This window comes from Pavona decussata, unplaced genomic scaffold (assembly GCF_977016875.1).
Source record: "Pavona decussata unplaced genomic scaffold, jaPavDecu1.1 SCAFFOLD_155, whole genome shotgun sequence".
NCBI classification, from domain to species: domain Eukaryota; kingdom Metazoa; phylum Cnidaria; class Anthozoa; order Scleractinia; family Agariciidae; genus Pavona; species Pavona decussata.
Genome location: NW_028145567.1, coordinates 948,525 through 964,399, shown reverse-complemented (window position 1 = coordinate 964,399; position 15,875 = coordinate 948,525). Strand labels below are relative to the sequence as shown.

Below are 15,875 nucleotides of genomic sequence, written 5' to 3'. Positions count from 1 at the left end.
TGATTGCCATGCATTCCTTATGGTATGTGTTGGGAGAGTGTTTAAACCTGGAGACGTTTTATTTTTGGTGTTCATTTCCCTGTATGTTTGATCCAGCATTTATCTTGAAAGGAGAAATTGTACGCTGGTCTCTGTTAGGGCTGAAAGGGTTTTAATAAGAATTTATCTTTATTTAGCATATAGTTAGTTCTATTTACTGATATACCATATTGTACGGAATGTTACAGCAAAATGAATGCAGGTGCATACTGTGGCAAGTGACTGTGTGACGTCCGCAACACTTGTCTTTCACTGCAGATTTTAGGCTAGGGATTTTCTTTTATGTTGTTGCAGAGACTATGAAGATAAGATAATGTTAGTGATGGTTTTACTCAATGAATAAAGAATGTCATCAAAGACCAAAACCAGTGTTTTGATTGATTCATTATTCAGGAGCAGGCACCTAAATTAAAGGGGAAGTGTTGGGTAGCAACAAAATAATTCTAGAACGAGAGTAAGGAAAGTAACAAGGAAAGGAACAACTTGTGATCTGTTCTAACCTGCAATCATACCCTCCCTCCCTCCCTCCCTCGTGCTGCCATAATTTCGCGCTCCCCCGAAAAAAAGAACGCCTGATCGTAGGTTAGATCTGTTCTAGATAGCACATTTTGGAAATAGAATGCAAGAACTTGGAAACTGTTACCCTTACATTTGTCAAGTTTCAATCCATTCCGACCTACTCAAGTCCCTAGCCAGAGGCACAAATCAACAGTTTTATTACACTGGGGTGATAATTTTTAACCAAACTAGACAATTATTTTTGTTGTTGTTTCTGTTGACAGACAAACAGTTTTGGGGTTTTGAAATGACCTAAATTTCATGTGATACTTTCAATATGAATTATTAATATCTAGACTAACTTGCCCAATGAGCAACTTAGACAAAAAGTTACACTCTCTCCCCACCACGACAAGTTCTTCCTCCAACCAAACAACAAACAAATGAACAGGCAAACAAAAAAAATGTATTGTGATTTGTCCACCTGGCCATAAGAGTTGCAAGTTTGACGATCAGCTACAATCAAAGAACTGCAGAAACTCTCTTCAGCACGGCAGCTAGTCTCCCTTGCAGCCATTTTCAGTGTCGTCAAGCACTGCTCCTCCCCAGGCGGCCAGCATTTGACACAATAATTTATTACAAGTCAGTTTTTACAATGATATACGAGGTGACTTGTCATGCAGTTGTGGAGAGGAAAGGCTACCCTTTCTGTTGTAATTTGTGGTGTAAAGATGCAAGGCAAGTCAGTTTTCACCATATTGACACCCTCTAAATTGGGGCAGATGTTGTCCCAAAGGCATAGCAAAATTGTCTCTTGACATAAAATCTTTATTGTTTTCATCATAAAGATCTAAAAGTCATGTAAATGAAATACATGAAAATTGTTTTTGTTTCACTTCTAATTTTAGCAGTGGTATTTTTTGAACTCGTAAATTGGCCGGGGGCCTATTAATCTCTTAAGTCCCAGTAACCTACCTTTGGTGATAAACGTTTTTTGTTAGCTTTGAATGCTATTTTAAAATCTTATAATTCTGTGAAATCTGGGAAAAAAAACATTGAAAATATACTTATCAGACCCGGTAAATTAACCGACTTTTGAGAAACGAACCCAGCACCCTGTTGACCCGAGTTGGTAGAAGTGTGGGAGTTATTTGTATATGCATCTTGTTCAAGCTGGGATTTTTTTCAGGCTTTCATTATAGAACGCTTTTTAACTTCAAAGTAGCATAACAACTCTGGAGTGATGTTAACAAGTTACAATTTTAAGAAAAATTACACTTTTTAATCTTGACATTATTTTGTGACACTGTCAACTTTCGTCAGAATACTGCACAAATTAAAGTGTGATGATCACTGAATAAAATTGCAGTTAGAACTGCTGATGACAGTAAGAGGTAAACTTAAATAGAATGCTGCTAGCACATCAAACTGCGAGTGGTGTTGCATTTACAGCATGTAGGGCAGACAGTCCTCCATGATCTGACAATCGTCCTGATCAAAATTAATGGGCATTATTGTAGTATTCCATCAGCATCTTTTTACATTCCAAATGCCACTACAGCTAATGAAAAAAGAGCGCTGACATGTTACCGTTCGGTATTTTGTTGTCTTGGCAGCACGACTTCAAGAGCAGATGATACCTTGTAAGTGTCCACTCTTTGGCAATTTTTTCTCCATGAAGTTACACAAAATATTCAATATTATCATGTAACATCTTTCACAGGCTCTTCCTTGCTGCACTTTGGAAAAGTTGCTTTATCTTTACCATGAATGTCATTTTCAAAGTCTGCAGCATATAATTCCAAAAGTTCCTTGTGTTCTTGAGTAGTCATAGAGTTGCATTTACAATCCACTCTTTCCTTCTGCCATTTTTCATCCCGCAGTTTCCAGGCCCAGCGCAAATCTTCCATCCACATCTACATTTTAGAAAAAAAGGTAATGTTAGCCCTAAATGGCTTGATGGTATGTGCACTGTACACAATTAACGCTTTATTAAATTGAAGGGTTTCAAAAACCTTTTTCAAAAATTGTCATATTTGTCAACATCATCATCATTTTTATTAAGCAAAATACTGTAATGTGTAATTATTCAACTATGAAAAATTGCGATAATGTTGAAAACTTTAAAAAATTTAAAACCATCTTAAAAAGCGACGACGTTTCGACGTTTGCTCAACGTCATTATCAAGTCAGTGATGAGCGAAATGAAAACGAATATAAATGTCAAAGAATTCCTTAGAGACAAATAAAAGCGAAAATAATTGTGATCATAATGAAGTATTCACAGGCAGAGTAATGTAAAGAGTTTGGCGCGAATAGAGTCTTTCTGAGTGTTTTTCTGAGTGACTCTGCGTGCGAATACTTCATTATGATCACATATTTTCGCTTTTATTTGTCTCTAAGGAATTCTTTTACATTTATATTCGTTTTCATTTCGCTCATCACTGACTTGATAATGACGTTAAGCAAACGTCGAAACGTCGTCGCTTTTTAAACTTTAAAACCAAGATGGTTTTAAATTCTTTTAAGTTTTCAACATTATCGCAATTTTTTATAGTTAAATTGTTTAACAAATCTCTTCTACGTATTGTAATTATTCACCTTTTTAAAGATATTTTTTGCCTCTTTCGCACTCAAGTGGAGACAAATAAGGAGAGTGAAAATAAGAGGAATGCGGGGATCAAGCGGAGACAAATAAGGCATGTCCCCCTCGTCCCTTATTCTCCATCTCCATTTTTCTTTCCATTTCCGCCTTTTTGGTTTTTTTAGCATTTTGGAGGTAGTCAAGGCAGGTTGACTGTAAAGGGTCAACAGTACTTAGTAATGCCGGCTTGGACTTACAACCCAAACCAAAACTCCCACCTAAAACTTAAAATAGGGAAAAAAATTATAAGGGTCACCCAACATCAATAATTGACAGAACATCATAGTATAGCTTCAATTATTGAAGCTACATGATGTTCTGTCCACTTTCCACTCTCTTTGTTCTTCAAAATTAATGTGTAAACCATTCAAAACAAAGAATTAAAGTCAAACTCTTTACTTTATGTGTACCAGCCATAGGACTTTGGTTGGCACATAAGCATCTCATTAAATGTAATTTAAAGCAACGTTAATAACTTTGCACTTCAGATGAAATTTAGCAGTTGTTGCAAGACTGGCTTTAATTTAGGTTTAAAAAGAGTGACATTTAATATGATATTGAAATAATTCTATCCTGTGTAAAGATTTCCTCACCTCTGAGTCGTCTGGTTGCAAATGAACCGCTTTTGAGAAACTCTTCACACCCTAACATCAAAGAAAGCAATTATCACCAGGTTAATGATGTGACCTTCTAAATGTCTGCTGTGATCTTGTCTTTTTTACCGATACTTGCCATTTCAACATCACCATATCCCATCTGTGCACGTCCAAGTGTTTGATGTGCAACATACCAGTGAGGGTTAAGTGAAACAGCTTTTTCTGCAGCCTGTACGGCAGGAAACAACTCATGGAGCTCCAAAAGAACCTGCAGATAATAAAACAAGAAAGGACAAAGTAGCCACTGTTTCCCCCTGTACTTGAATATATTTATGAACAAATTATACGAGAAGCAAAGGCAGAGGTGGAAACTGGCAAGAATTTTTAAAAGAAGAATTTTTTAAAAGGGTTTTTTTAAAAGGGTTATCCAGTGAGCAGCACTTCTGCGAACTACTCGTGTAGTAAAACTTTTTTATTTTCTCCTACGCGTTTCGTGTGACTAGCGCACACTTCATCAGGGAGTTTTACAATACTAACAAGTATGCCTATATTTATACCTAAGCACAAATAAAGGAATTTTATAAATGATAAAAACACACCTACGGATATGCGTGGCAAAGCTACGCCTGTATTTGCGTCCAGGAAATAGGCGGCAAGAATTTTAAATACGTGACATATTTTGAGCGTTACATAACTGGTTGGGGTCCAGAGTTTTAGCTAAAACTCTGGACCCCAACCAGTTATGTAATTCTTAACGAGACAGCAAGACTACCATCCTTTTCCACAAAACCAAGGCTTTGATTAATCTTGCAAAACAAATGTGACTCAGAGATGGCTTCACTGGTGAAATAAATTTCTTGACTTAAATTTTGCAAGAAGAGAATGTCAAAAGACCAATAATTATTATAACACCCACACAGGCCACCAGTCTCTGCTAAAAAATAACTTTAAATTTGTATCACCTGCGATTTCATTTCGTAAAGCCTTTCATTATTTGGTGTTAGTGATATGGCTTCATTCCATCTTGTGATTGCTTCCCAGTATCTAGCATTCCAAAGTGACAGTATTAATTATTAAATAAACAACATTACAAATTATCAGTGAGAATTTGAGGAGGATAGCTACAGCAGTTCATGGAAAAGCAACTCAATATGTATAAGCATCATGAAATTATGAAATTAAAAAATCCTGCTATAGCTGTACAGCCCTCCACCAAAACTCTGCCCTGTAGAAGAGAAACTCTTAAAACAGGGTCTAATGTATCAGTCAATACCAGCAGTACCCACCCCACTCCCAGGGTATTAGTGGGGGCATTTCTCCACACCTACCCTGCAAAATTTGACAGCCTAGTGATTTTCACTCCAACGCTGTCACTACATTTCATGCAGTGAGACATTCATCAGCAAAGACAATAACTTTGAGATAACCTACATCTAATTAAGGAGTCTATGAGAATTGGTACACTGTAGATAGAATGGTCATGCTGCAACAATACTGAGAAAAACACTTAGTGTGGCCATAATCATTAATGGTCTGAATTGACTTTCATTACAATGAACCTAAGGTAAGTTCAGAACGAAGGAATATTTGAACTTCTCTTTTAACTGCACTGAGGGGGGATTGAACAGCTCAATTGTCCCCGATATCGGGCATTGGCCAGCTTGTTTTGAAAACGAATCTTGGTGGGGTCGGACCGTAGGGGATGTGACGATGCTTAAGATACATCGTTGAAATATTAATTTTGTGAGATGTTTTAAAAACTGTAAGGGAAAAGAATACTCGGGTACATTGCATTCGGGGAGTCATATTGACATTCTGATTGTTTTTCTTCGCGACTTTAAGTAGGATCTGCTGTATAAACCCAAGCCCCAAGTAAATCTAAGTTCCTTAATTTTCTTAGCTGTTTTTTTCTTATTTCATATTTTATTTGAATTTGTGCCATCAAATTGTAATAAGCTTTAATAAATTAAAATAAATAAATAAACATTAACAATTATAGATTCGAAGATCCTATGACTTCCGATCCAAAACTAATTAACACATGAAACAAGCGATCTTCATACTACAACACAGATGCCACTAACATATAAATTTCATAAGAACTTAAGCTTAAATTATTACCTTTGCTGTTCAGCAAGAGCAACTCCTTCGTCTTCAAGCCGCTTGCTTTTCATGACGCTATCTTCGATACTCAGAATTCCTCTTCTTTGGACTCTTCTTTGAAATAAAAGTACACGCCAGTCCACTTCAAGGGGTTCAGATTCATCTTTTTCGGGAATCTGGTTGCCTTCATCAAACACGGCAGCTCTTTTTCGTGCGACATTTTGAGGAAGTTTCCTTTTCCATCCAAATGTGGTACTGGTCGCCATCTTTGTTTATGAGAAATCGGCATAACTGGCCAGCGTTTTAGCGACAAGGCACTAGCTCGTCATGTAAGCATAGTAAGCGCAACAGGTAGCCCAACAATCCAAAACAATCCCAACAAGGACGCTTGGAGCGCGCGCGCTTGAACCAATAGAAAATGGCGGGAATTTTCCCGCCATTTCTGATTATTTGCAGTGAGCGTCACTTACTTTAATTTGTGAGAAGTAGTTTCGTCAAGACTTTTCAAAAAATGTCTCGTCGTTAAAAATACCTGAGAGGAAATTAATTTAAATTAATAAGTGTCCTTATTGTCCAATCAATGAAAGTTTCCTTTTGGAAGCAGCAGGCCCATTATCGCACTGGTCTGAAGCGAGGGAAAGTGCAGAAGGCGCCCCCAATTATTTATTCACGGATTGTTGACGACCAACACGGAGAAGAAAGCGCAGAATGAAAATTGAGGTCAGGGGTAAGGTAGGGTATTGTTATTTCAACCTTCCGAATCTTTTAATCTTAAAGTGTTCGCTGGTCTTAGCACTATTCATATTACTTTTACATACGCCTCAATTATCACTGAACTTCGAGTTTGTATGTCATCCTCGCCTATGCAGGGATGGCGGAGCCTATTTTGAATTGGGAGGGGGGGGGGGGGCCTACAAGCGAGCGCCAGAGGCGCTAACTTGTAGGGGTTCTAGAGATATTTGTAAAAAAAAATAATAATAATAAATGAGGATCAATTGTAATGCACTAGTCAATTGAAACCCCCACCCCCCGGACCCGGGACAGGTAGGGGGATAATAGGGGCATATAAGCACTTTTGATCAGAGATCTGTCCCCTGGGGGTGGTAGATATGATGTGTTTTGCTTCTTCATATGTCCCCATCTCGGGGAATCAGGGAGATTTGACTGTTGTTGACTGGTACCGAAGTTCGTCGCGAAGTTTATCGATTGCACGTTGTCATTTTCGTGCCATCCATATTGGCTGATTATTGGCAAAATGCCTCGCAAAATTTGGTTTAAAGGGTCGGTTTAAAGACAATTCAAAAGATAGAAGAAAATTCATTCCAGCTCTATGGAAAAATCTGCCTACAAACCCATGGTGCTGCCATGGGTACAAAAAAGGAAGTTGCCTTTGCCAATATCTCATAGCTAAGGTTGAAACGGAGATTTTAAAACCGCTCATTTGGAAACGATATAAAGACGATATATTTTCCCTCTGAACTTTAAGGAGAGGAGATAATGCAGTTCATTGAGCAAGCAAACAATTAGATTTACGGCTGAAATTTCAGAAACAGAAACATTTCTGGATACAAACATTTATAAAGGTGAAAGATTCAGAAGCAGTCCAGTTCTTGATGTGCGTACGCACTTCAAACCTACTGAAACATTTCAATATACGCACTTCTCTTCGTGCCACCCACCAGAGGTCAAAAAAGGCTTCATCAGAGGCGAAGCACTGAGACTTGTCAGAACAAGCTCTTCTAAAAACATATTTGAAGACTAAATTCAAACTTCTAAATCAATGCCTACAGGAAAGAAGTTATCCCGAGAACCTTGTTCAAAGGACCCTCTCAGAAGTGCAATTTGAAAACAGGAAACTAGCACTCCCCACAGTTCAAAAACCAAAGGAGAACAAATGAATCTTGCCTTTCGTTATATAACGCTACCCAGCAATGCCAAACTTAAAACAAACCTCATGAAAGCCTGGCATTTAATAGAGCAACAACCATTGCTGAAAGAAATCTACAAAGACCTTCCCTTCATATGTTACACTGAGAGGGCGGTCAGTCAAAGATATACTCGTGAGAGCCAAATTATAAAAAAGGCTTAAACACGCGTTAGGGAACCGTGCAGGCCTGTTACTCTTGTACCCAATGTGATTGCTTGTGATCATCCTGGCTGCTCTATAGAGTGGTTCCATTTCGAATGCATGGGACTTGTGAATGCACCAAGTCGAAAGCGGCCTTGCACTGAATGTGCTGTTTAACATTTTCAAAGCTACCACTGTTCAGAAATGCTCTGTTGTAATGTGAAATTCATTTTCTTGCAAAATTTAACAATCCACAGCAAGTTTTGTTAAGATGTATTAAAAGAAAACTATTGCCTTATTAAAGTATATTTTGCTCCTGAACGGTTTCTTTTTGTTTTGTTTTGTTTTGTTTGGTCTGGGTTTTTTCTTAATCCCTTGCCAATTTGTTCCCAGGGGGAGGGGAATTTGATCTCAAGATTTTCCCCAGGGGCTGGAGGTTTTGGTATGATTTGATCAGGGCCTTTGTCAAATCCCCCTACCTGTCCCGGGTCCGGGGGGTTGGGGGTTTCAATTGACTAGTGAATGAAATGACAGGTATTTTTAGTGCCTACATGTTACTTGATAAATATAACTTATATACATATAACCCAGCCGTACGTACATCCCGGCCTTAGTAAGTACACTAAATTGTTTTATTACAAATGCTCGACCTGTGTAGCAAGGAGGAGCATGCTTGGGAAATGTGAACAATTGGTGGTGTAAAATCACTTGTGTTCGAAGTGCAAAATTCTTAACAGAATATGGCAAATTTCAACTATAAAACAAATTCAGTGCAAAGTTTTGAAAAACTGGGGAGTGTAGAGCTAATGCAAAATCGCCTGCGAGAAAGGGCGATGCAGCACTGAGCTCTGATACGATTTTTGCCCGACTCGTCCTTAGTCGTCTCTCATTTTTATCCACGAAACGCCAGTCGGACAGCAACTTATTCACCATGACCGTAAAGAGTATGACTCCCAGTTTAGTTCCATGGTGTACTCCTCCTCTCAGTGTTTTCCAATCAGATAAAGTTCCTTCAATTCTAACGGCTTGCTGTCGGCTGCTAACTAGTTATCGGAATGACATAAGTGCGACTCCTGTTGGGGGAACGATGATTTTGTTTTTCCAGGTATGCCTGTGACATTGACTGAAAAAATATATTTATCATTTATTCACCAGGCTTCAGAAACATGACATCACATTTCCTTAACCATGCAAGATGCATAATAGTTTAAAACGTGGCCAACAAATTAAAAATCAGTACTCATCATGAAGTATTTCAAAAAATGACCGCACTTTGATCCAGGGCTAGACAACTGCTTCTCATGTCTCAGGAACCCTGAAAACAGCACTTCAAAAGGTACAATTTAAAAAATTTCCCGGGGGAACAAACCCTCGAACCCCGCAAGAAGCTCTGGGCTTCTGCGCTTCTCTTGCCCCATGGGGGGAAGATCCCCACCCCGTGCTAGCACTTTTCAGAATAGATCCAGAAGTCTCCAATGTTGCCGAAAGCCGGATGGTTGAATATGAAAAAGAAGTCGTTTATCGGTGCAATCTACAAAGCTTCTAAACAAACCAGAAGGGTGTAGAGCATAAACAGCATTTTTAGCCAATAAACGTTAATCCTGTTTTTAAGGCTTTTAAAAGAAGAAAACGAGGTCAACATATCATTCGCGCTCTTTTTAAAACCTTCATCAATCGAGAAAAGAACAGAAAATACTTCCCCTCCTGTTTTATGTACCAAACTTTCCTCTCTTCAATAACCCATCTGAAGCGAACGATTTTTGTTTTTGCAACTGAAAGCTGCCCTTTGTGAAGAAGAAATCGCGCACAAAAATCAACCAATCAGTAAAGTCGTAAGAACACGTGAGAGTTGGGAGGTCAAATGATAGGGAGTGAGTGACGGCATTAAAGGTTAAGTCCTTAATTGATAGTGCTGAAGAGTTTACAAAAGCACACAAGAAGACCTACGAGAACATAGGAGCGTTTATGAAAGCGCACAAAAGTACGCGGGATAGAAATAAAGTTGAAACGTATACACTAGAGGAGTTGAGAGCACGAGGACGTTTCGAGGGAGATCGAAAAGGGAAAAGGGATGCGAGTAAGTTCGACATTAAACGAGAGCACTGTAAAGTAAAGGCTCACCCAAGTTGCAGCATTAAAATATGAAGAGAATATGAAATAAGGACTAATAAATACAAAAAATTTACAATACAGGTGATAAGTGTGTGTTCTGTCGCACTTTGTAAGAATCATTGCGCTTTGTAACACCTGTCGCACCTTGTAATAAAAGTGCGACAGCTTAATTTATTACAAAGTACGACAACTTGTTATGATCACGTAATGATCACGTTTTCAGAAATCAAACCGCGTTTGAAAAGTACACCCCAACTGCGAAATTTGACTGTTTTAACCTTGCCCTTATCTGCTGAAATGGAAAAAAATTAAAACATCCGGTATTAAACAGATGTAACGGTTTAAGAAGAGATTTATGGGCCATCCGCATCAACTATTTGCTTTTTCGTTATGCAGAATCTTGTTGACTTTACGAAGCTGACAATTTCCAAGCGTCGAACAGATTGAACACTGAAACTCAAGTGAATGAAAGGAAGACTCAGGAAGAAACAGGGAGAAAAAATATGCCACTGGCGCGTCGGCTTTTTTAAAGTGGTATGTTTTTGGTAATATTGTAATTTGTTCTGACAGCACGTACTTGACAAAATGGAATTTAGCATTTTTGTGAATGTAAGTCGGCGGTTCCTTTATGAATTTAAATCAGCATACTTAATTAGCGAGTCAGGCTGCTACGTTTAAAATGAACTGGTAGCAAGTAAATTTAGAACGATTGCCATTCCTTGCGCCGGAAAGCATGTCTCGCCGTGCGTGGTGTTCAGTGGTTCTGCTTGCACTCATTAGTAAGTTAACATTTCCTGTTTTTGTTATTTTACGATGTGTTACATTTCTTCCTTAAAAAAACACACTAGTTTATGTTGCTTGAAATTCAAAACCTCCCTTACCTAAGACTAGAAATAGTGTTCACAAGAGCTGCCCCCGGTTTAGACGATTTGTATTGAATATAAATATTGTGTATACGACTGTTTAAGTTAATATCCGTAGAAATAGTCAACATATTGCTTTGTAAATCTGACAAAGAAATCTATGACAATCATACAATTTGTGACCTTCCACGGGAAAACATTTCCGTGAACTGGCAAAACGAACGGCTCCGAACGGGTCACAAACGGGTCACCAAGCCGTTTGAAACGGGTTCCACTGAACGTTCGAACGAATAATTATTGAGTATTTTGAACGGGTAGCCAAACCGTTCGAACGACTCAGGAAAAATTCCGAAAGCGTAACCCAAACCGTTCGAACGGCTCGTAAAAAAGTTTGAACAGGTGTTCTGTCGCACTTTGTAATAATCATCGCACTTTGTAATAAAACTGTCACCGCCTTTGTAATAATCTTCGCACTTTGTAATAACACTTGTCGCACTTTGTAATAAAATAGCGTCACACTTTGTAATAACAGGTTGTCGCACTTTGTAATAACAAATTGTCGCACTTTTAAATTTCCTTTGAATAAGATATTTGGTAGAAATTATGACTTGATTAATCCCCACAGGGCACAAATACATTCTGCCTTGATATTTTGCTCTGCAAGCTCAACTGAGGCGATAAAAAAAGAGGAAAAAAAACGCGTTCTCCTCCACGTTTCTCGCTATTGTTATTTTGAAGATCATACAGCTTGCTTAGCAATGATGGAATGCAATAAGTGAACAGAGGAGAGATAACTCCTGGTTAAAATAAAAAGATGCGCGGGAGGGTTGAGCCAAAGGGTTAGTAAGGGAGATGAAGACTTCGAGTGACTCGCTAGTTGTTCTACTGTGGTTTTTTTTTTGGGGGGGGGGGGGGGAGGGGACAGGAATTAAACATGAAAACAATGAACATAAAAAAAAACTTTTCGGTAATAAAAATCTTTACAGTCATTTTCTTGTAAAGTTATTACAAAGTGTGACAGTTTTATTACAAAGTGCGACAGAATAACGGGTGACCAAAACGTTTGAACGACTCATAAAAAATTTCGAAAGGGTAAGCTAAACGTTCAAACGGCTCATGAAAATCTCAAATGGGTGACTTAGACGTTCGCACGGCTCGGAAAAAATTTAGAACGGGTAGTCAATGATTCAAGTAAGCCAAACGACTTGATATTATCATTTGTTTCGTTGATATTCAAAGAAAAATCTGTCGTCGTTTGTTTATGCCCTCCTTTAAACGAGAAATTAGGAAATTTCACGTGGTAGTCTGTGTAAAAGAAACGGCAAAGAACTGTACCAAGAAGTGTGATGCAGGTGCAAAGTTATTGTTTTACTCACTAAATCTACTGCTTTTTGTAAGTCCTCGTTGCATTTTAAACTGCTTAATCGGTCTGTTTTTTGAGTGACAGGCGGGGGAAGGGTGGAGGGGGGGGGGGGGGGGAAGTAGTTTTGTTTAACCATTTTTGCTCGGCCCCTTCAGTTTTTTTTAACCTTGCTACGGGCCTGTCAACTATGTACAATTGATCAAGCAATCACGGGTCGGTCGTTGGTTTGCAAGATAAATCCATTTTAGTGCATCCAGCAAAAATAATCGAAAATAGGTTTTGAAATGAGGCTGGTAACAAATAATGAAATGAGACCGATAAATTTGAGCAAAATTCTATTTTTGACGAAAAGGGCGCAATATTTGCGAAGCCAATTTATCTTTTCCTCATACAAGCACCTGCCCAAGTCTAAGCTAACAATTTGGATCGAGCAATTATTTATTCTCACCAAAAAAAATCTTGCGTGATATTTCCCTAGTTCCTTTCAATAATTCCAGTCCCAGCAATCATAATGTAATACAAGAGTGCGAAGAGTGCGCTACTTAAGGCAAACGAAGGGAACCTTGCTCGCAGGCTAGAATTAAGCACAGCTGCAGACTAGCCAGTGGAGGCCTATAAACGAAATGCTTTAATCACACTTCCTCTTTCATTCCCCTTTTCGTCATTACTTTCCCTTTATCTTCGCTCTTTCAGTTATCGGATTACCCTGGCACGCCAGGTCAATCCAATGTAAAGCCGGCTGGCAAGAATGGAATCAAGCCTGCTACTGGGTATCCTCTTAGCAAACTCCGTTTTCCAACGCAAACAACACGTGCAAACAACACGGCGCAAATCTGGCTTCAATCCACAGCGCTCAAGAAAACGAATTCGTCCGCAGTCTCACCGGAGGAAAAAGCGTAGTTTTAGTCGGCCTTACCGACACAGAAATCGAAGGAACTTTTGTTTGGTCCGATGGCAGCACTGTTTCGTATACAAACTGGGGAGATAGCGAGCCAGATGATGACTTTGGGATAGGTGATTGTGTGATTCTAGTAGCAGCTAATGGCAAGTGGAATGATACGGTTTGCAACATGTGGTATGAGTACGTATGCAAATTCACATCCGCTCAGCCCCTCGAGAGACAAGGTAATTTGAGGAAACTTTTAGCATGAGGCCACTAAGAAAAATATAGTCTACCAAGGGGAGTCGAACCCATGTTCTTATGCGTTTTCGCCAACCTTCCAAACTAAATGAATGTACGTTTTGTTTTATGAACAAAGTTTAGCAGGTAATTTGGCCACCCGTAAGTGACCTTGGAGAAATTCAGGCGTTTCAAGCGTTCAGCCCTTTGGTCAGAGCGTATCCCGGAAACGATACGCTCTGACCAAAGGGCCAACGTCCAGAACGTCCGCTCTTTTGATAAACTACCCCAACCATTTGTTTCTTCTCCCCATCGACGCAACACCACAGTTTCTTTAGAAACTAACCCCCTTATCCGTTTGTCCAAACTAAAACAGTCTTCAGCCTTTAAAAAAGGCTGGCATTATCATGTTTCTACTCTAAACGTGTTTTTTTTTTTTATGAATGATGCATTTTCATTTCTGCTTGAAAGAATGGGTTTTCGTTAAAGTCTACCGTTTCACAAGTCTTCTTTTTAACTGGCATTTTGACACTCGAGGAAACGCATCAAAAAGAATTCGTTTTCAAACGAAAAGCGCAGTTGTGTGCATCGGGCGTTAATCCTGTAAACTTTTCTCTTCTCTATCCAGACAAGAATGAGATGAGCAAAGAACAGTCCTTCGTCATTTACGAGCAAAAGGCATTTGCCTATCACGGGATCTACAAGCGGTACACATCGTCGCTAATTCATTGTGCGTTTTTGTGTGTAAACAATCCTTCGTGCAAATCAATCAACTACCATTCTGAAGAAGGAAAAGAAGAGGGGGAATGTGAACTCAACGATGCTACGGCGAAAGACTTTCCCATGCACTTGAGGCGATCTGCGAGCTCAACATATTCTGTTCCGGCTCACGACTCAGGGTAGATCGATTCAACTAAAGAAAAGTAATATTTGACGTTGCCTTCTAAGTTACTCAATACCGCCTGAATTGAATACATATAATAATAATAATAAGAATAGTAATAATAATAATAATAATAATAATAATAATAATAATAATAATAATAATAATAATAATAATAATAATAATAATAATAACAAATGAAATGAAATAGCAATTTGTGTGGAATATTTTAATAAAAAATTTTCATTTTAAATAATAATAATAATAATAATAATAATGATAATAATAAGTATTATTATTATTATTATTATTATTATTATTATTATTATTATTGTTATTACTATTATTATTATTACTGAATTAAATAGAAAGAAATGAAAAAAATGTCCGAACATAAAGACATGGAGGTTAAAGTAGCAAGGATTTGGAATATGGTGATTGTCTCGAAATAAAAGTTCACGTAACATTTCAGTATTCAAACTTTCACTGATTGTTCACTAGCACTGATGTGATAAGTCGAAAACTGCAAGAAGGAAAATGGGTCATCGTTCCCGTAAATGTTTTCTAAAATATCTCAACATAAAGCTGGGTGGTTGCAGAGATAGGGCATCTTGTAAGAGAAAATAACCAAAATTTATAATCACAATCATCGTAGGGACTAAGATTACAATAACTTACTAACATAATCGCAATACATAGAATCAGTTAACCAATTATTCCGCGTGTTCGTTGCATGAACAGATGATAACCAACGAGGCGCCCCAAATGGACTCTTTGGATCGGACACTTCGGGCACCGAAAGTAGTCTCAAGGGTAATAATCTTGAGGTTACTATCCTCTCATAGTCAAACTATAAGGGCACGGAAACTCGACATGCGTGAGTAAATATGTGTCAATTTCGGGTGATGGGCTTGAGCGACTATGGGGCAAACCTATTTATTTAATACGCGTGTTCTGCAATTCTACCTTAACGAAAATAGATACTGCTATAGTAGCCCCACTGAGTATGGAAAGCATCAAGGGCTCAACAGCCAATTTTAAAATTTATAAGAACGTCAGCTTTTAGTATAGACAGGACAGAACAATAGAAATTGAACAAAGTATTGGTTTATTTCAATGGGTCTTTTAAGATAGGAACTAAATAAATTCAAATACACAAAATTGTGATTACTATTACACTAAACAACGACAGACATTAAGCAAACTAGACAAGGGAAGTCTGGCGTTTTTAGAATGACTGTAGTAAACATACCTTTATGTTGACATTTAAAGAAAGCTCGTATTCCAAGCTCTAAATCAATCGAAGCAAAAGTTCTTTTAAAGTACACGAAATAAACTATCTCGTGATAGATCATATAACAGGTAAGAGCAAACAAGACGGCGGCGTTTTCCCGCGTCTTAAGAGAGATCTGATTGTTTTATCCATTTTCTTTTTCTTTTCTCTTTTTTTTTTTTAATTTTTTTTTGTAGGACGGGAGGGTAGTGGGGAGGTTAAGGACAACTGACCGTATGTGATTATTTTGCCTTACTTTTACAACAGTCATTAAACAAAATACGCACAAATATTTTTTATATATTATCAGTTA

At 38.2% G+C, this 15,875-nt stretch overlaps 2 protein-coding genes across 2 annotated transcripts; one reads left to right on the top strand and one right to left on the bottom strand.

The window, feature by feature from the left end:
• Window positions 1–2,069: 2,069 nt before the first annotated feature.
• Window positions 2,070–6,202, bottom strand: LOC146465755 (tetratricopeptide repeat protein 33-like). Its single transcript, XM_085128249.1, has 5 exons — window positions 5,899–6,202; window positions 4,740–4,821; window positions 3,914–4,045; window positions 3,775–3,825; window positions 2,070–2,453 (listed from the first exon to the last, which is right to left on the bottom strand). The coding sequence occupies exons 1-5, from the start codon at window positions 6,144–6,146 to the stop codon at window positions 2,241–2,243; spliced, it is 726 nt and encodes a 241-aa protein (XP_084984375.1). The 5' UTR covers window positions 6,147–6,202; the 3' UTR covers window positions 2,070–2,240.
• Window positions 6,203–10,325: 4,123 nt separating this feature from the next.
• Window positions 10,326–14,459, top strand: LOC146465754 (uncharacterized). The gene is made up of 3 exons (XM_085128257.1): window positions 10,326–10,594; window positions 12,980–13,411; window positions 14,035–14,459. Exons 2-3 carry the CDS (start codon window positions 13,357–13,359, stop codon window positions 14,307–14,309), a joined length of 330 nt encoding a protein of 109 aa, XP_084984383.1. The 5' UTR covers window positions 10,326–10,594; window positions 12,980–13,356; the 3' UTR covers window positions 14,310–14,459.
• Window positions 14,460–15,875: the final 1,416 nt, after the last annotated feature.

Coding starts and splice junctions, on each gene's coding strand:
- LOC146465755 (XM_085128249.1), bottom strand. CDS start 6,146: ATGGCGACCAGTACCACATTTGGATGGAAAAGGAAACTTCCTCAAAAT. Junction 4,822..5,898: donor GCTCTTGCTGAACAGCAAAG/GTAATAATTTAA, acceptor TTGGAATGCTAG/ATACTGGGAAGCAATCACAA. Junction 4,046..4,739: donor TTTACGAAATGAAATCGCAG/GTGATACAAATT, acceptor TATTATCTGCAG/GTTCTTTTGGAGCTCCATGA.
- LOC146465754 (XM_085128257.1), top strand. CDS start 13,357: ATGTGGTATGAGTACGTATGCAAATTCACATCCGCTCAGCCCCTCGAG. Junction 13,412..14,034: donor TCAGCCCCTCGAGAGACAAG/GTAATTTGAGGA, acceptor TTCTCTATCCAG/ACAAGAATGAGATGAGCAAA.